Consider the following 20,562-nt stretch of genomic DNA (forward strand, 5'->3'; position numbering starts at 1 on the left):
AGGGCCTTGTCCCTGAACGGCACTCCCGCTCCAAATCCAGCAGGTTCTATGGGTCTGTGGATGGAGCCCGGCCCCAGGGCTTGGGGGCCGGCAAGATCCCACTTCCACAGAGCCCTCCAGGGGATGTGGAAGGAAAACAGCATGTGGGCTCCAGCCTCTGTACCAGCAATAGGTACCTCAACCTTACAAGCACCACCGCGGGTGAGAAGGGAGCATGCTGGGGGCCCCATATGGGCCCTCTTTTCTTCCATCCGATATAGCCAGCAGCTACTGCTGACTACAAACAGTGGAGCTATGCGTGGATGTCTGACCTCCTTCGCACAAAGCAGAAAACTGGTGAGCCAGTGATCCCACTGGGGGTGTATAGCCAGAAGGGGAGGGGCCTTACACTTTTTAGTGTAATTCCTTTGTGTGGCCTCCGGAGGCAGTGCTATACACCCAATCGTCTGGGTCTCCCAATAGAGCGACGAAGAAATCCTGATTGAGATGAAAAGGGGATACCACCTTAGGGAGAAATTCCGGGACCGGACGCAGAACCACCTTATCCTGGTGAAAAACCAGGAAGGGGGCTTTGCATGACAGCGCTGCCAGCTCCGACACTCTACGGAGCGATGTAACTGCCACTAGAAATGCCACCTTCTGCGAAAGACGTGATAAAGAGACATCCCGCAGCGGCTCGAAAGGTGGTTTCTGAAGAGCCGTTAGCACCCTGTTAAGATCCCAGGGTTCCAGCGGACGCTTGTAAGGTGGGACTATGTGGCAAACTCCCTGCAGGAACGTGCGGACCTGCGGAAGCCTGGCTAGACGCTTTTGAAAAAATACGGATAGCGCCGATACTTGGCCCTTGAGAGAGCCGAGAGACAAACCCTTGTCCATTCCGGATTGAAGGAATGAAAGAAAAGAGGGTAAGGCAAAGGGCCAGGGAGAAAAACCCTTATCAGAGCACCAGGATAAGAAGATCCTCCAAGACCTGTGATAGATCTTGGCGGACGTTGGTTTCCTGGCCTGTCTCATAGTGGCAATGACATCCTGAGATAACCCTGAGGACGCTAGGAGCCAGGACTCAATGGCCACACAGTCAGGTTGAGGGCCGCAGAATTCAGATGGAAAAACGGCCCTTGAGACAGCAAGTCTGGGCGGTCTGGGAGCGCCCACGGTTGATCCACCGTGAGATGCCACAGATCCGGGTACCACGACCGCCTCGGCCAATCTGGGGCGACGAGAAAGGCGCGACGACAGTCGGACCTGATCTTGCGCAGTACTCTGGGCAGCATCGCCAGAGGAGGAAATACATAGGGCAGTCGAAACTGCGACCAATCCTGAACTAATGCGTCCGCCGCCAGAGCTCTGTGATCTTGAGAGCGGGCCATGAATGCCGGGACTTTGTTGTTGTGCCGTGACGCCATCAGATCGACGTCCGGCGTTCCCCAGCGGCGACAGATCTCTCGAAACACGTCTGGGTGAAGAGACCATTCCCCCGCATCCATGCCCTGACGACTGAGAAAGTCTGCTTCCCAGTTTTCTACGCCCGGGATGTGAACTGCGGAGATGGTGGAGGCTGTGGCCTCTGCCCACAGCAGAATCCGTCGGACTTCCTGGAAGGCTTGACGGCTACGCGTGCCGCCCTGGTGGTTGATGTACGCGACCGCCGTGGCGTTGTCCGACTGTATGCGGATCTGCCTGCCCTCCAGCCACCGATGGAACGCCTTTAGGGCTAGATACACTGCCCTGATCTCCAGAACATTGATCTGAAGGGAGGACTCTATCGGAGTCCAGGTTCCCTGAGCCCTGTGGTGGAGAAAAAACCGCTCCCCACCCTGACAGACTCGCGTCCGTCCTGACCACAGCCCAGGATGGGGGCAGGAAGGATTTTCCCTGCAATAGAGAAGTGGGAAGAAGCCACCACTGAAGAGAGGTTTTGGCTGCAAGGGACAGAGACGTTCCTGTCGAGGGACGTCGACCTCCTGTCCCATTTGCGGAGAATGTCCCATTGGAGTGGGCGCAGATGAAACTGCGCGAAGGGGACTGCCTCCATTGCTGCCACCATCTTCCCCAGGAAGTGCATGAGGCGCCTCAAGGGGTGTGACTGGCCCCGAAGAAGAGATTGCACCCCTGTCTGAAGACCCGTGGGGCTGTCGCCAGGCCGAAAGGCAGTGCCACGAACTGAAGGTGTTCGTCCCCGATGGCGAAACGCAGGAAGCGTTGATGCTCGGGTGCGATCGGCACATGGAGATAATCATCCTTGATGTCGATTGATGCTAGGAAGTCTCCTTGTGACATCGAAGCGATGACCGAGCGGAGAGATTCCATCCGAAACCTTCTGCTGCTCACATGCCTGTTGAGCAGTTTGAGGTCCAGAACGGGACGGAATGATCCGTCCTTCTTTGGCACCACGAACAAGTTGGAGTAGAAGCCGTGACCATGCTCCTGAGGGGGAACGGGGATCACAACTCCTTCTGACTTCAGGACGCCCACAGCCTGAAAAAGTGTGCCGGCCCGAGATGGGGGCGGAGATGTTCTGAAGAAACGAGTCGGAGGACGAGAGCTGAACTCTATCCTGTAACCGTGAGACAGAATGTCTCTCACCCATCGGTCTTGGACATGTGGCCACCAGGCGTCGCAAAAGCGGGAGAGCCTGCCACCGACCGAGGATGCGGTTCGGGGAGGCCGAAAGTCATGAGGAGGCCGTCTTGGAGGCAGTGCCTCCGGCGGTCTTTTTGGGGGCTGACTTGGACCGCCACGCATAAGAGTTCCTCTGGCCCTTCTCTGGCCTGTTGGACGAGGAGGATTGGGACTTGGCTGAGGGCCGAAAGGACCGAAACCTCGGTTGTATTTTCCGTTGCTGAGGTCTCTTCGGCTTGGACTGGGGTAAGGACGAGTCCTTTCCCTTGGATTCCTTAATAATTTCATCCAATCGTTCGCCAAACAATCGGTCGCCAGAAAACGGCAACCCGGTTAAGAACTTCTTGGAAGCAGAGTCTGCCTTCCATTCGCGTAGCCACATGGCCCTGCGGACTGCCACCGAATTAGCGGATGCTACCGCTGTAGGCTAGCAGAGTCCAGGACGGCGTTCATGGCGTAGGACGAAAAAGCCGACGCCTGAGAAGTCAAAGACGCAACTTGCGGAGCAGAGGTACGTGTGACCGCATTAATCTCAGACAGACAAGCTGAGATAGCCTGGAGTGCCCACACGGCTGCAAAGGCCGGGGCAAAAGACGCGCCTGTGGTTTCATAGATGGCTTTCACCAGGAGCTCTATCTGCCTGTCAGTGGCATCCTTGAGCGATGAGCCATCTGCAACTGATACTACAGATCTAGCCGCCAGTCTAGAGACTGGAGGATCCACCTTGGGACATTGAGCCCAACCCTTAACTACGTCAGAGGGGAAGGGGTAACGTGTGTCATTAAGGCGCTTAGTAAAGCGCTTGTCCGGAAATGCTCTGTGCTTCTGGACAGCATCTCTGAAGTTAGAGTGATCAAAAAACGCACTCCGTGTACGTTTGGGAAACCTAAACTGGCGTTTCTCCTGCTGCGAAGCCGACTCCTCTATAGGTGGAGTTGGGGGAGAAAGATCTAGCACCTGGTTGATGGACGCTATAAGGTCATTTACTAAGGCGTCCCCTTCAGGTGTATCAAGATTGAGAGCAACGTCAGGGTCAGAGCCCTGAGCTGCGACATCCGCCTCATCCTCTAGAGAGTCCTCAAGCTGAGACCCCGAGCAGCGTGAGGAAGTCGGGGAAGATTCCCAGCGAGCCCGCTTAGCCGGTCTGGGACTGTGGTCCGTGCCGGAGTCCTCCACGTGAGACCTAGGGGCCACCCCGGGAGCACGCTGCGGCGCAGACCGAGAGGGGCCTGGAGGTGAAGATCCAACAGGGCCCAGGGCCTGTGTAAGGACCGGTCTGGACTGCAAGGCTTCTAGTAGCTTGGCAGACCATTTGTCCATAGACTGAGCCATGGATTGTGAAAGCGACTCAGAGTTTCTCAGCAAAAACTGCAAACTCTGTCCCTGCCGCCTGGACAGGGGAAGCAGGAGGGTCTGCCTGAGCCGAGGGTCCCACTAGTGCCCGAGGCTCCGGCTGAGCAAGTGCAACAGGGGTCGAGCATTGCTCACAGTGAGGGTAGGTGGAACCTGCAGGTAACATAGCCGCACAAGAGGCACAGGTTGCAAAATAACCCTTTGCCTTAGCGCCCTTGCTCCTTGTGGACGACATGCTGTTGTCTCCTAGGAAAGTGATCACTGAGGGTATATAGCCAAAAGCAAAACAACCCGGCCGAACAGAGAAAATTATACATATATACATACATACATACATACATACATACATATATATACACACATACACATATATACATATACACATATACATACACTTCGGCACCCTAGGGGGACCAGCACCGGATGACCGGTGTGGCTTACCGACCGCCCAAAGCGGTGTGTGTCCACCAGATTCCCTGCCTTAGGTCTCCCATAGCTGCAGAGCTCGTTCCTGAAATCCTCCACCGGCAGAATGTGTGTAAAAATGGCTGCCGGAGCTCTCAGGGGAGGAGGGAGCCGTGGGCGGCGACTAGTAAAGTGCGGGAATCTGGTGCCCCACAGTGATCAGTGAGGGGGGGGGGGGGGGGAGAAACCTAAAGTATGCTCCAGCCCTCACTGCCGACGTCAGGTCGACCGTCCCGCCCTTACCCCTGACTGGCAGGCCCGGGGGCGGGAGTTATGGTACTAGGCCGCAATGAAGCCGGGACTAAATTTTATACCGCGGCCGACAAACAGGCGCGGTCGGCGCGGAAGTCCCGGTTGTCACAAAACCAGCAGCAGCTGCAGCGTCTGTGAAACAAGCGCTCCATGCACCGTCCCCATGGGGACACAGAGTACCTTTAGATGCAGGGCCCTGTCCCTGATGATACAAAGTCTCCTGTCCGGCAGATTCGCACAGGGGCTGCGGAGGGAGCCCGGTCCCAGTGAATGGATGACCGGTTAGGATCCCACTTCTCCCAGAGCCTCTAAGGGATGGTGAAGGAAAACGGCATGTGGCTCCAGCCTCTGTACCCGCAATGGGTACCTCAACCTTAACAGCACCGCCGACTTAGTGGGGTGAGAAGGGAGCATGCCGGGGGCCCTGTGGGGGCCCTCTTTTCTTCCAACCGATAAAGTCAGCAGCTGCTTGAATGTGTGCCTCCTTCCACACAAAGCATAAAACTGAGGAGCCAGTGATGCACGGGAGGGTGTATAGGCAGAGGGGAGGGGTTACACTTTTTAAAGTGTAATACTTTGTGTGGCCTCCGGAGGCAGAAGCTATACACCCAATTGTCTGGGTCTCCCAATGGAGCGACAAAGAAAATGGTAACTGTGTAATCGTGTTTTGGATCAGTGCATCACCAGTGTGACATCCATGTGTCTGTTATTACCATCAGTATTTTTCACGGTTGGATTGTTAACTAAATAAATTATTGAATTTTTCCTATACTTTGCAATGCTAAAGACGCACAACAGCACGCAAATTCTACACAGATGCCATCCATGTGCTGTAGGCATGTTTCACAGACTCAGATTTGTATTGGCCCTTGTCATCCGTGATACTGGAAAAAACGTCTCATTTTGCACAGACACGTGGTCCATTTGCCAACATATGAAGAGCACCATAACTTCAAGGGTATGTGTGTTATCTGAAAATAAAACGGATATGAGAAGTACTGGAAACACGTGTGAAGGAGGCGTTTGTGAGATAGGAGAGGACAGTTGGTGCCTTTAAAGTCCTATGTAAAACTTTAAATTCAGGAGAACGTGCAGCAGAATGTGTCGCCCTCCAGCTCCTCCATAGAATTTTAGAAGCACCAACTGCCATCTCCCATCTCAGTAATAGGAATGTCTGCCTTCACTGAACACAGATTTTACACATGTACTGAGAATGAAGGATCAGTCCAGGAGGACAAAGATCGATTTCTCTGATAGGAGGAATTACAAAGTTTCTGAAGGTATGATAAAAAAAAAATTAAAATGGTTTACACTTTAAATGAATAGCGATAAACTGCACTGCAGACCATCCATGGGAAGGACAGATATAGATTGTGTGGCAATATATTCACCTTATTGAATTTAACCCCTCTGTTTTAATACAAACTCCATAGGAACTGCCGGCAGAAGGTAGGTCATGTCATACTTGTATGATAAAGGAGGACTACATTTACTGGACACTTTTTATGCCCCACAATGAACTTTTAGTCAAAAAGTACATCACATTCAACATATACAAAAGAAAATACAAAAACTAAAGAAAATTAAAATACATTAATATATAAACCCTGTAGTATTTGTTCTTGGTACTGGTATAAAAGCGCAACTTTTTCACATAAGGGTTAAAAAAAAAAATTAAATCTACACCATCTTTGAATTATACCAGATTATGCTTCCATAACTGAATTATAGGATTTTCAAAATGTGCCTTCAATTTTGGCAGAAAAAAAAAAAACCTTCTACATGTGCCTTTCATTAGTGATTGTGTGTTCACTACTGGCCTAATAAGTTTGTTTCCAGCGCGCAGATCAAGAAAAATGAAAAACACACTCCGATTATATTAATAAGAAAGGGAAAAAGATGCTAAAATAATAAAATGGATGAGTCAAGACTACAAATCGGATGGCAAACAAATTACATCAGCTCAGTCCAAAAGACAAATGAACCCAAGCCTGCGCCTGCAAACACCTGGCGAGCGGTACCTGTATTTTCTAAGAGAGTCTTTGGTGTGTTGGGCCTGTTAATGATTTCTACAAGTTGGTGCAAAACCAATGAAATATAAGGCTGCATTTCGGCTCCTAAAAAAAGAGAAAAAGAAAACAAGGACAGAGCTTATATTCAGAAGATTACACAGCGCACAATAATACACATTATGTAAGATTACCATTATGGTAGTTATCCCATGTACGCCCTAATAAACCGAGCAGTGAACTAGAGCCAAATCTTCCAGAAACTACGCAGCAGTTAAATCCTCAGGAATTAACAAAAAGGCCGAGCCCAGGCCTTCACTCCTCAGCACCATAGATTCCATCTTGGATGTTAAAGGGAACCTATCACCAGATTTGGTGACTATAAGCTGCTGCCACCACCAGTGGACTCTTACACAGTGCCTACAAGTAGTATTCAACCCCCTGCAGATTTAGCAGGTTTACACATTCGGAATTAACTTGGCATTGTGACATTTGGACTGTAGATCAGCCTGGAAGTGTGAAATGCACTGCAGCAAAAAGAATTTTTTTTTTTTTTTTTTTAAATTGTGAAAAGTTTATTCAGAGGGTCATTTATTATTCAACCCCGCAAACCACCAGAATTCTGTTTGGTTCCCTTAAAGTATTAAGAAGTATTTCAGGCACAAAGAACAATGAGCTTCACATGTTTGGATTAATTATCTCTTTTTCCAGCCTTTTCTGACTAATTAAGACCCTCCCTAAACTTGTGAACAGCACTCATACTTGGTCAACATGGGAAAGACAAAGGAGCATTCCAAGGCCATCAGAGACAAGATCGTGGAGGGTCACAAGGCTGGCAAGGGGTACAAAACCCTTTCCAAGGAGTTGGGCCTACCTGTCTCCACTGTTGGGAGCATCATCCGGAAGTGGAAGGCTTATGGAACTACTGTTAGCCTTCCACGGCCTGGACAGCCTTTGAAAGTTTCCACCCGTGCCGAGGCCAGGCTTGTCCGAAGTGTCAAGGCTAACCCAAGGACAACAAGGAAGGAGCTCCGGGAAGATCTCATGGCAGTGGGGACATTGGAACAGAGACCATTGCGGTGGATTACGTTACTTATGGTATTGACTGAAACCAAACGAGCCCGTAAGGTACCTTTACTTTCAAAGCGTCATGTCAAGGCTCGTCTACAGTTTGCTCATGATCACTTGGAGGACTCTGAGACAGACTGGTTCAAGGTTCTCTGGTCTGATGAGACCAAGATCGAGATCTTTGGTGCCAACCACACACGTGACGTTTGGAGACTGGATGGCACTGCATACGACCCCAAGAATACTATCCCTACAGTCAAGCATGGTGGTGGCAGCATCATGCTGTGGGGCTGTTTCTCAGCCAAGGGGCCTGGCCATCTGGTCCGCATCCATGGGAAGATGGATAGCACGGCCTACCTGGAGATTTTGGCCAAGAACCTCCGCTCCTCCATCAAGGATCTTAAAATGGGTCGTCATTTCATCTTCCAACAAGACAACGACCCAAAGCACACAGCCAAGAAAACCAAGGCCTGGTTCAAGAGGGAAAAAATCAAGGTGTTGCAGTGGCCTAGTCAGTCTCATGACCTTAACCCAATTGAAAACTTGTGGAAGGAGCTCAAGATCAAAGTCCAAATGAGACACCCAAAGAACCTAGATAACTTGGAGAAGAACTGCATGGAGTGGGCCAAGATAACTCCAGAGACCTGTGCCGGCCTGATCAGGTCTTATAAAAGACGATTATTAGCTGTAATTGCAAACAAGGGTTATTCAACAAAATATTAAACCTAGGGGTTGAATAATAATTGACCCACACTTATGTTGAAAATTTAACTGAGCAACATAACTTGTTGGTTTGTAAGATTTATGCATCTGTTAATAAATCCTGCTCTTGTTTGAAGTTTGCAGGCTCTAACTTATTTGCATCTTATCAAACCTGCTAAATCTGCAGGGGGTTGAAGACTACTTGTAGGCACTGTATACAGCATTGCAGAATACTGTATATAAGAACCCAGGCCACTGTGTATAACAAAAATCACTTGATAATACCCACGTAAGGTGCGGTGCAGACTGGATGGATGGATGTCTCAGTTCTTTGATACCGGCACCTCCTCTTATTATACTCTCATTTGGGGTGGTCTGGTCCAATGGGTATCGCTGCTCTCCAGTCCAGCACTTTTTCTTTGCTGCGATTGCCGTCCTCCTCCTTCCCAGCAGAGTATGGATGACGCGTCCTACGTCATCCACGCAGGCCGGCATTGAGGTCCCGTGCAGGTGCACTTTAATCTGCCTTGAGCAGGGCAGATCAAAGTATTGTGGTGCGCATTACAGTACTTTGATCTGCCCTCAGCAGGGCAGATCAAAGGGCACCTGTGTAGGACCAATATGCTAGCCTGTGAGGATGACGTAGGACATGTAATCTATACTGGGCTGAGTAGAAGGAGGTCAGCGATCACAGTACAGAAGAGGCGACAGATTGGAGAGCTGCGACATCCATCGGACTGGACCACGCCATAGGAGAGTATAATAAAAGTGACTTTCTTACTTCATTGGGGGACACAGGAACCATGACTGTGCCCCCCAATGAAGACTCCGAGAAAGATTTTACGATGAGTATCCAAAATGCTCCTTTTACATTCTACAGAGCGGCCTGGGCTCTTATATAGAGCATTCTAGAATACTGTATATAAAAGAGCCCACTGGTGGTGGCTGCAGCTTATAGTTGCCAAATCTGGTGACAAGTTCTCTAAGTATTTGTAGGAAATGTTTAAATTAGTGTTCTGCTTTTTTTTGGATATTGTGTAAAATCTCCATATAAATAAGTGAAATAAAAGCAGAATCACATTTTAAAGCTGATTAGAGCAGGTTCACATACAGTTTTCTACTGAGAACTGCGCTGAGGTTTGTTAAAACTCCCTCCAAAAAGTCAGGATGGGCTTTTAAAAAAATAAAAATAAATAAATGAATTTCAGTATTGTGAGAAACTGCAATTCAGGTATATTGATTGTTTTTTCTCATTATGCAGTTTATTGATCAAGCTGATTTTGTATAGACCGAACTGTTCAAGAAAAAAAAAAAAACTTTATTATTTACAATCGGGAAAAAAGGGGGTGGGACGATTGGTACATTATTTCTTTAATCCCTTCACCCCCAGGCGATTTTCTGGGTTTTTTTCTCTCCTTTTTCCAAGATCCATAAACTATTTCATTTTTCTGTCAATCTTGCCATATGAGGGCTTGTTTTTTTGCAGGACGAGTTGTATTTTAAACAAAACCATGAGTTCTAGCATATAGTGTACTGAAAAACTGCAAAAAAATTCCAAGTGTGGAAAAATTGTATATAAAAAAAAAAAAAGCGAGATCACACAATTGTTTTTAGGATATTTTATTAACTGTGTTCACTATATGGTAAAACTGATGAGTCTGTGTAGTGCCTAAGATCGGTACAAGTTCGTAGACACCAAACATGAATATGTTTACTTTTACCACGGGGTGTATAAAAAAAATAAATAAAAATATCACAAGCTTGTCCAAAAAAAGTGGCACACTTTTTGCGCCATTTTCCGAAACCCATAGCGTTCTCATTTTTCGGGCTCTATAGCCCAGTCTCAGTGACAGCTTATTTTTTGTGTCTTGAGCTGGCGTGTCTTTAATGGTACCATTATTGCGCAGATGCTACGTTTTGATTGCCTGTTATTACATTTTGCGCAAAATTTGTTTCGGCCAAAAAAAAAAAAAAATTGTAATTTTGGAGTCTGGAATTTTTTTGTGGCTACGCAGTTCCCCGATCAGATTCAATTTTATATTTTTATAGATCGGGTATTTCTGAACACAGCGGTACCAAGTGTGCATATTTTTTTTTTTTTTTTTTTACGCTTTCGTTTTCAATGGGGCAAATGGGGGGAGGATCATTTGAACTTTTAGGCTTTTTTTTTTTATAACCTTTTTAAAAAAAAAAAAGAAAAAAAATTAAACTTTATTTTACTAGTCCCCCTAGGGGACTGCAAGGATCAGCAGTATGATCACTCATTAATTTCTGTAGTTCACAGTTGCACAGCTGATATCTGCAGAAAAGCTGCTGTCCTCTCACTCAGGGCGTTCTGCCAGGTATAACAGGAAGTGAATTAATATAACTACAGGGGTCATCACATGACTTCCGAAGGCGGTCGGTGAGTATGCATTTACTGCGCTGGGCATGTACAGCGGGCTGTCACAGTTTGACAGCCCGTTGTAAGGTGTTAATAGGTGCGGGTGGATCGAGAATCCACTTGTGCCTGGGCGGCACACGTCAACTGTTCAAATCAGCTGACATGTGTGGGGATCTCTGCAAGCTGCCTGCGGCAGTCGGCGGCGATTGCCCTGACAGATCCATGACGTACCCAGTACATCATGTGTCATGAAGAGTTTATTATCTTGTAGTCCCCTTAAGAAATATGAACCTATGAATATCTGATAGATTGCAAAAACTGCAGTACCACAATATTGCAGTACAGTGAAACCTTGAATTAAGAGTAACTTTGTTTGAGAGAGTTTTGCAAGACAAGCAAAGGTTTTCAAAAATGTGTAACTTTGTTTAAGAGCAATGCTTTGCAATAAGAGCAAATACTCATTGTGCACACTTTTGATTCTGTCCTTTCACCGTGCTCTGGAGCAAACTTTCTGTATGTGCTGTATACTGTGTACAGTATACCATCGTACAGTATAGTATAAACTATAAACTTTAAACTATACTGTATGTGTATCAATTTGCATTTGTGGATACAGTACTGTACGCTGATAACCAGTGCAGCACATTGCTTGTCCTGTAATCTAATTGCCTGTGCAGTTTCCTATCCCACATTTTGGCTTAGTTCTGCCCTTATTTTGGGGAGAGTAGATTTGGGTTGTGTTTTTTTGCGTATTGTACTAGAATAAAGGCTGTCATATTTATAAATAGTTTTTTCTCTATAGTGCCTCTCGCACACCAACAATTCTATTGGAAGCTAATGTGCAGTTTAATTTGATGTTTTTCATGGTACAGTATTTTGTATTCGTGTATTGTAATAATTGTTTATGAATACAGGACATTATTTTTTATTACTGTAATAAGTTTGTATAAATACAGTAAATATTTTTGGGTTGTGGAATGAATTGTCTGCGTTTCAGTTGTTTCCTATGGGAAAATTTGCTTTGATATAAGAGTAACTTGGTTTAAGAGCGCACTCCCGAACCAAATTATGCTCATAATCCAAGGTTCCACTGTATATAGTACAATTCAAGGTCTCGTATGGATATTCTACATAGAAGCACCATTATGGCAGGTGCAGGGGTCTTCAACAAGCTCCCGGCTTCCATAATAGCCTTATGGCACCAGTTGATCACATTCAGGGGTCGATTGGCACGTTAACTGGGGAGACACCCCATCCCATTTGCAATCTGTAAATGCCGCTGGCAGATTGACAGCAGCATTTAAGGCGCTAATAGCAGCAGCCAGCGCTCACCAGAGGCAGTATAACACAGCCATCATCTGCCGACAAGAATGCAAGCTCAGCTGTGGAGAGTTACTATTACATATGTCGGAAAGGGGTGGTTAATAATAATAATAATAATAATAATAATAATAATATTATTATTATTATTAAAAATAAAAAGAGGGATCGAAAACACCGTAAAGCCTGGATAAAGTCTACACCATAGATTCACTGTCAATTTTGTATCCAAAAGCAATCATACATACCCATTTGTATAGATATTTCACCAATTGCCCAAGTAGCGTTGTTGCACACAGAAATTAGCTCAGGGTTTAAATTTGTTCCTAAAATGGGCATGAAATCCGCTAAAAGGAAAAGAAAGGTGGGTGTAAATTACCAAAGTGCAAAGAAGTAATATATCTAATATAAAAGTGAACAGAGTAACACTCACCAATGCACGCTTTGACATGTTGAAAACAAGCCTTGGTTAGATCCCCCAGTAAAGCAAAAGAGCTCTGCCGTACCTCTGGCATTTTATCCTATGGAGGCAAAAAAGTAAGAAACTGCTTTATTGGAGGTTCCACACCTAAAATGCTGCAAATAGTTGACATTTTACTACATTGGTCCAAGCAAGAGGTACGGCCATCACAGTGAGGTGTCAGATTACACCTGTTATATTTTGTAGAGAGGCGAGGGACAAGGCTCAGCACAGATCAAGACTAGGCAGATCTGAAACGCTTTCAGCCAACTTCATTCACCGCAGTGCTGGTTTCACAGCTACACAGCTGAGTATGGCCATGTAATGTACTTCATGCTGCTGCTTCTGTTGGCTATAGAGAAAGGGGAGCAAAAATCCCTGTCTGTGCGCGCTGTCTAAAGGAGATATCACGGCAGCTAGTCTCCATGTGAACAAGGCAACTTATTCTGATAATATACCCGAAATGATGAATCCATATTAAACTAGACCTGGGCAAAATGCATCCCACAGAGCACATCTGGTCATCTGGCTGTTCCAAGTCCAGTTCTCGTGTGTCGCACAATACCCTCTGCCTGCGTGTCGATGTGACAGCCATCTGCATACCCAGGATACGTATAATGGTAGTTACATTGGTGGAGGACAAAGCCGATGGCTCCTTCTTCCACAAGTCACCATATGAAACAGACAGCAGACGTGATGACATCATTTCATCAAGTCTGCTGTGCAGTCAGTGCACCAGAGCAGAGAGCAGCACTGAAGAAACAGAAGCGAGGTGAGTATATCCCCCCCACCCCTATATATGCGACATGTGTAGCTTTATATAGGAGGGCTCTGGGGGGGCTCATACTGTATACAAGAGGGCTCTGTGGGGGCTCATACTGTATACAAGAGGGCTCTGTGGGGGGCTCATACTGTATACAAGAGGGCTCTGTGGGGGCTCATACTGTATACAAGAGGGCTCTGTGGGGGCTCATACTGTATATGGAGCTATGTGGGGGCTCACTATATGGAGCTGTGAGGGGGCTCATACTGTATATGGAGGAGCTGTGAGGGGGCTCATACTGTATATGGAGGAGCTGTGAGGGGGCTCATACTGTATATGGAGGAGCTGTGAGGGGGCTCATACTGTATATGGAGGAGCTGTGAGGGGGCTCATACTGTATATGGAGGAGCTGTGAGGGGGCTCATACTGTATATGGAGGAGCTGTGAGGGGGCTCATACTGTATATGGAGGAGCTGTGAGGGGGCTCATACTGTATATGGAGGAGCTGTGAGGGGGCTCATACTGTATATGGAGGAGCTGTGAGGGGGCTCATACTGTATATGGAGGAGCTGTGAGGGGGCTCATACTGTATATGGAGGAGCTATGTGGGGGCTCACTGTATATAAGCTGTGGGGTCTCATACTGTATATAGGAGGGCTATGTGGTGGATCAGTGTATATAGGTGCTGTATGTGGACGCATATGGTATATAGGGGGTGTCCGCATACTTCATTCTGCTCAATATTAAGTGATACAATTAATATAAAATATTAATGTTAATATGGAACAAGAAGGGAATTTTGTTTACTTACCGTAAATTCCTTTTCTTCTAGCTCCAATTGGGAGACCCAGACAGTGGGTGTATAGCTACTGCCTCTGGAGGCCGCACAAAGAACTACACTTAAAAGTGTAAGGCCCCTCCCCTTCTGGCTATACACCCTCCCGTAGGAGTACGGATTCCTCAGTTTTAGTACCAAAGCAAGAAGGAGGAAAGCCAATAACAGTTTCAAAAACAAATTCAATCCGATAACAAGATCGGAGAACTTAAGAAACAACATGAACAACATGTGCACCCGAAAAACGAAACCCTAAGAACAAATAGGGCGGGTGCTGGGTCTCCCAATTGGAGCTAGAAGAAAAGGAATTTACGGTAAGTAAACAAAATTCCCTTCTTCTTTTTCGCTCCTAATTGGGAGACCCAGACAGTGGGACGTCCAAAAGCAGTCCCTGGGTGGGTAAAAAGATACCACATGAACGGGCTGTCAGACAGCCTCTTCCTACAGGTGGGCCACCGCCGCCTGAAGGACCTGTCTACCTAGGCTGGCGTCTGCCGAAGCGTAGGTATGCACTTGATAGTGTTTGGTAAACGTGTGCAGACTCGACCAGGTAGCCGCCTGGCACACTTGCTGAGCCGTAGCCTGATGCCGCAATGCCCAGGACGCACCCACGGCTCTGGTAGAATGGGCCTTCAGTCCAGATGGAATCGGAAGCCCAGCAGAACGGTATGTGTGAAGAACTGGTTCCTTGATCCACCGCGCCAGGGTGGATTTGGAAGCTTGCGATCCCTTATGCTGACCAGCGACTAGGACAAAGAGCGCATCAGAACGGCGTAGAGACGCCGTGCGAGAAATGTAAATCCTGAGTGTTCTCACCAGGTCCAACAGATGTAAACCCTTTTCAAATTGGTGAACTGGATGCGGACACAAAGATGGCAAAGTGATATCCTGATTGAGATGAAAGGAAGAAACCACCTTGGGAGAAAACTCTGGAATTGGACGCAGTACTACCTTGTCTTGGTGAAACACCAGGAAGGGAGATTTGCAAGATAACGCCGCTAGCTCGGACACTCTTCGAAGAGACGTGACCGCCACAAGAAAAACTACCTTTTGTGAAAGCCGAGAAAGGGGAACCTCTTTCAAAGGCTCGAAAGGCGGCTTCTGGAGAGCAATGAGAACCTTGTTCAGATCCCAGGGTTCCAATGGCCGTCTGTAAGGAGGAACGATATGACAAACTCCTTGGAGAAACGTGCGTACTTTAGAAAGCCGTGCCAAGCGCTTCTGAAAGAATACGGATAGCGCGGAGACTTGACCCTTAAGCGAGCTAAGCGACAAACCTTTTTCCAACCCAGACTGCAGGAAGGAAAGAAAAATTGGCAATGCAAATGGCCAGGGAGAAAACCCTTGAGCCAAGCATCACGCTAAGAATATCTTCCACGTCCTGTGATAGATCTTAGCTGAGGATGGTTTTCTAGCCTGTCTCATTGTGGCAACAACTTCATGAGATAAACCTGAGGCCGCTAGGATCCAGGACTCAATGGCCACACAGTCAGGTTCAGGGCCGCAGAATTCAGATGGAAAAACGGCCCTTGAGACAGCAAATCTGGACGGTTTGGTAGTGTCCACGGTTGGCCTACCGTGAGATGCCACAGATCCGGGTACCACGACCTTCTTGGCCAATCTGGAGCGACGAGTATGGCTCGATGGCAGTCGGACTTGATTTTCCGGAGAACTCTGGGTAACAATGCTAGAGGTGGGAACACATAGGGGAGTCGGAATTGCGACCAATCCTGAACCAAGGCGTCTGCCGCCAGCGCTCGGTGTGCTTCCCAGTTTTCCACGCCTGGGATGTGAACTGCGGATATGGTGGACGCTCTGCTTTCCACCCACGTCAAAATCCGCTGGACTTCTTGAAAAGCTTGGCGACTGCGTGTTCCCCCTTGGTGGTTGATGTACGCCACCGCCGTGGAATTGTCCGACTGAATCCGAATCTGCTTGCCTTCCAGCCATTGTTGGAAGGCTCGCAGGGCAAGATAGATTGCTCTGATTTCCAGAACATTGATCTGCAGGGTGGACTCTTCCTGAGTCCACGTCCCCTGAGCCCTGTGGTGGAGAAACACCGCTCCCCACCCTGATAGGCTCGCATCCGTCGTGACCACTGCCCAGGACGGGGGAAGGAACGACTTTCCCTGTGACAATGAGGTGGGGAGAAGCCACCAACGCAGAGAGTCCTTGGCAGTCTGAGAGAGGGAGACAGTCCTGTCGAGGGACGTCGATTTCCCATCCCATTGGTGTAGAATGTCCCATTGTAGAGGGTGCAGATGAAACTGCGCGAACGGGACTGCCTCCATTGCTGCTACCATCTTTCTGCATGAGGCGCCTCAGTGAGTGCGACTGGCTCTGAAGGAGAGATTGCACTCCAGTCCGTAGCGAGCACCGCTTGTTCAGTGGAAGCCTCACTATCGCTGAGAGAGTATGAAACTCCATGCCAAGATAAGTCAGAGATTGGGTCGGGGTTAGATGAGACTTTGGAAAGTTGATAATCCACCCGAAACTCTGGAGAGTGTCTAGTGCCACCTTCAGACTGTGTTGGCATGCCTCTTGAGAGGGTGCCTTTATAAGCAGGTCGTCTAGATACGGGATGACCGAGTGACCCTGCGAGTGCAGAACAGCTACTACTGCTGCCATGACTTTGGTGAAGACCCGGGGGGCTGTTGCCAGACCGAAAGGTAACGCTACGAACTGTAGGTGTTCGTCGTGTATGACGAAGCGTAGGAAACGCTGATGCTCTGGTGCAATCGGCACGTGGAGATACGCATCTTTGATATCTATTGATGCTAGAAAATCTCCTTGAGACATTGAGGCTATGACGGAGCGTAGGGATTCCATCCGGAACCTCCTGACTTTTACGTGTCTGTTGAGCAACTTTAGATCCAGGACGGGTCGATACGATCCGTCCTTTTTTGGGACCACAAACAGATTGGAGTAAAAACCGTGACCTTGTTCCTGAAGAGGGACGGAGGTCACCACTCCTTCCGCCTTTAGAGCGGCCACCGCCTGCAACAGAGCATCGGCTCGGTCTGGTGGTGGAGAAGTTCTGAAGAAACGAGTTGGCGGACGAGAACTGAACTCTATCCTGTACCCGTGAGACAGAATATCCCTCACCCAACGGTCTTTGACGCGTGACAGCCAAATGTCGCCAAAGTGGGAAAGCCTCCCACCGACCGCGGGTGTGGGAATCGGAGACCGCTGGCAACGGTTCCTCCGGCTGTCCTTTTTGGGCGTGACTGAGACCTCCAAGAATCTGAGCGTCTCTGGTCTTTTTGAGTCTTTTTTGACGAGGCGAATTGGGACCTGCCCGGTCCTCGAAAGGACCGATAACCAGACTGACCCTTCCTCTGTTGGGGTTTGTTTTGTCTGTGTTGCGGTAAGGATGAGTCCTTACCCTTGGAGTGTTTGATGATTTCATCCAAACGCTCTCCAAACAATCGGTCACGAGAAAAAGGCAAATTGGTTAAGCACTTCTTGGAATGAGAATCTGCTTTCCAATGTCTCAACCACAGGGCCCTACGCAAAACAACGGAGTTGGCTGACGCCACTGCCGTGCGGCTTGTAGCGTCAAGAACAGCATTAATCGCGTACGACGCGAATGCCGCCATTTGCGAGGTCAATGGTGCTACCTGCGGGGCAAATGCACGTGTGACTGAGTCGACTCGCGCAAGCCCGGCTGAGATAGCTTGGAGTGCCCCTACGGCCGCAAAAGAAGGCGCTAATGACGCTCCAATCGCTTCATAGATGGATTTCAGCCAGAGCTCCATCTGCCTGTCAGTGGCATCTTTAAGTGCCGCTCCATCTTCAACTGCAACCAAGGATCTAGCTGCAAGCCTGGAAATTGGAGGATCCACTTTTGGACACTGGGTCCAACCCTTGACCACTTCAGGGGGAAAAGGGTAGCGTGTATCTTTAAGCCGTTTAGGAAAACGCCTTTCAGGATAAGCGTGGGGTTTCTGGATTGCGTCTCTAAAGTCAGCGTGGTCCAGAAAAGTGCTTAATGTACGCTTAGGGTATCTGAAATGGATTCTCTCGTGCTGCGAAGCTGACTCCTCTACAAGAGGAGCTGGTGGGGAAATATTTAACATCTTATTGATGTTAAATATAAGATCATTTACTATGGCGTCACCATCTTATCTAGATTGAGAGCGGTCCCAGGATCAGAATCCTGATCAGTTACGTCCGCCTCATCACCCATAGATTCATCTCGCTGGGATCCTGACCATTGAGATGAATGTGAAGGCCCGTCATAGCGAGCCCGCTTAGGCTGCCCGGGGCCATCGTCCGAGTCAGAGTCTTCACCCTGAGGTGTAGATGCCCGTCCCGGAGCTTGGAGCTGAGGGGGACCAGGGGGCAATGATTGCACAGTGTCCGTGGCCTGAAGTACAGGCCTAGCTCGCAATGTGTCAAGAATTTGTGACATAGTGAGAGACATTCTGTCAGCAAAAGCTGCACTGTGCCTTGGCACCCTTGCGTTTTACGGACGACATGCTGCTGGCTCTCTGCAATGTGAGAGAGTCTATAGCCAAAGGGCGACCAGCGCTATGTAATACCAAGTATTTGTAGAAACAGAATACTAAGAATACTACTGGCACAAGAGGGGGTGAGCCCTGAGGGCTGCTTATCGCCCGCTGAATAGCGGGTAAGAGGCGCAGAATTCCTTGTCTGGGTCTCCCCGGCTCCCCTCTGCAGCTCAGCGTGTCAGCAGGAATGGCTGCCGGCGTCTGTGGAGAGGGGCGGTCCGTGGGAGTTCCCAAACAAAAGTGCGGGAAACAGTGTCCCCTCTGTGCCTATTGTGAGGGCTGGAGTATGTAAAAACGACTCCAGCCCTCAGCGCTGATGCACTGACCAGCGTCCCGCCCCTCTCCTGACTGGCAGGTCTGGGGGCGGGAACGAACGGAAGCAGGCCGCAAAAGCCGGGGACTCGAGTTATCAGCGCGGCCGCCGTAAAAGCGCGGGCCGCGCTGAAGTCCCCGGCGCACCACAAGTGCCAGCCGCGCCGCAGTCCCAGCGGCCGGCGCGACCGATTCCTAGAAGTGTGCCTGCTTCAGCGAAGCTGAATGAGGCCATAGCACAAGCGCCGTAGCGCTGATGTCCCCCGGCGCACTACAACACCCAGCATGCTGCGGTGTGAGCGCCAAATGCACGGGGACACAGAGTACCTTGAGGAAGCAGGGCCATGTCCCTGATGTACTCCGCTCCATCCAGCATCTTCTCCAGGGGCTGTAGATGGAGCACGGTCTCAGTGCCTGGAGACCAGTAAATCCCACTTCACCCAGAGCCCTGTAAAAAGGGATGGGGAAGGAATCAGCATGTGGGCTCCTGCCGCCGTACCCGCAATGGGTACCTCAACCTTACAAACACCTCCGACATACAGTGGGGTGAGAAGGGAGCATGCTGGGAGCCCTGTATGGGCCCTCTTTTCTTCCATCCGACATAGTCAGCAGCTGCTGCTGACTAAAAACAATGGAGCTATGCGTGCGTGTCTGACCTCCTGCGCACAAAGCTAAAACTGAGGAATCCGTACTCCTACGGGAGGGTGTATAGCCAGAAGGGGAGGGGCCTTACACTTTTAAGTGTAGTTCTTTGTGCGGCCTCCAGAGGCAGTAGCCATACACCCACTGTCTGGGTCTCCCAATTAGGAGCGAAAAAGAAAATTAATTTCAGCCTATTGGTCTAGCCCTTCACAACAGTCACGGTCTCTCATGTGACACTGCAATTTCCTGCATGCAATACTGTTAATCACCAATAGTTCTACTAGATGAATTTTCATACAAGGTCACACAGGGGCAAGATGTGGATAGCTTATTATGCTGATTGAACAGCAGATGAACCAATATAAACCATAATAAGTATGTGCAGATTGTTTTTGGTGAAGAGATGAATTTTCTAGTGGAAACAGCTTCAAGAAACATTCCTCCTCTTGGGAGTTTTTAGTTTGCAGAACAGTTTAAAGCAGGGGTCGGGAACCTATGGCTCGAGAGCCAGATATGGCTCTTTTGATGGCCGTATCTGGCTCGCAGACAGGGCTCCTACCTGTCTATGGGAAGGATGCATGCACCACGCTCCATCAAACCGCGGTGCACGCTGATATCAGGCCCGGACTGACAGGCGGGAGGGGCGGGACTTCTCCCGGTGGGCTGGCCGGTGGAGGGGTGGGGGGGCCGCCCCCCGCCTCTCCTGCACTACCTGCTGTTTAAAATTATTTTGTGGCTGCCGCCACCCGCCGGCCGGCCCCGAGATGCCCGTCACCCCCGCTATCTGGGCCTGCAGCTCCCGGACACTGGAGGCGTCACACAGCCCCTGCAGCAGGTGGGTGCCCTCCCGGGTCTTACAGCG

The 20,562-nt window shown here is 48.9% G+C and overlaps 1 protein-coding gene across 2 annotated transcripts in view; it reads right to left on the reverse strand.

Moving 5' to 3' along the window:
• Positions 1-20,562, reverse strand: part of TNPO1 (transportin 1) — a 163,996-nt gene that overhangs the window by 19,043 nt on the left and 124,391 nt on the right. For both annotated transcript variants that reach the window (XM_075325207.1, XM_075325216.1), the window contains exons 17-19: positions 12,608-12,695; positions 12,423-12,521; positions 6,714-6,809 (exon numbers count right to left, since the gene is read on the reverse strand). In XM_075325207.1, the coding sequence (XP_075181322.1) occupies positions 6,714-6,809; positions 12,423-12,521; positions 12,608-12,695 (283 nt within the window). The remainder of the gene's footprint in view (positions 1-6,713; positions 6,810-12,422; positions 12,522-12,607; positions 12,696-20,562) is intronic.

This window comes from Anomaloglossus baeobatrachus, chromosome 1 (assembly GCF_048569485.1).
Source record: "Anomaloglossus baeobatrachus isolate aAnoBae1 chromosome 1, aAnoBae1.hap1, whole genome shotgun sequence".
Lineage (NCBI taxonomy): Eukaryota > Metazoa > Chordata > Amphibia > Anura > Aromobatidae > Anomaloglossus > Anomaloglossus baeobatrachus.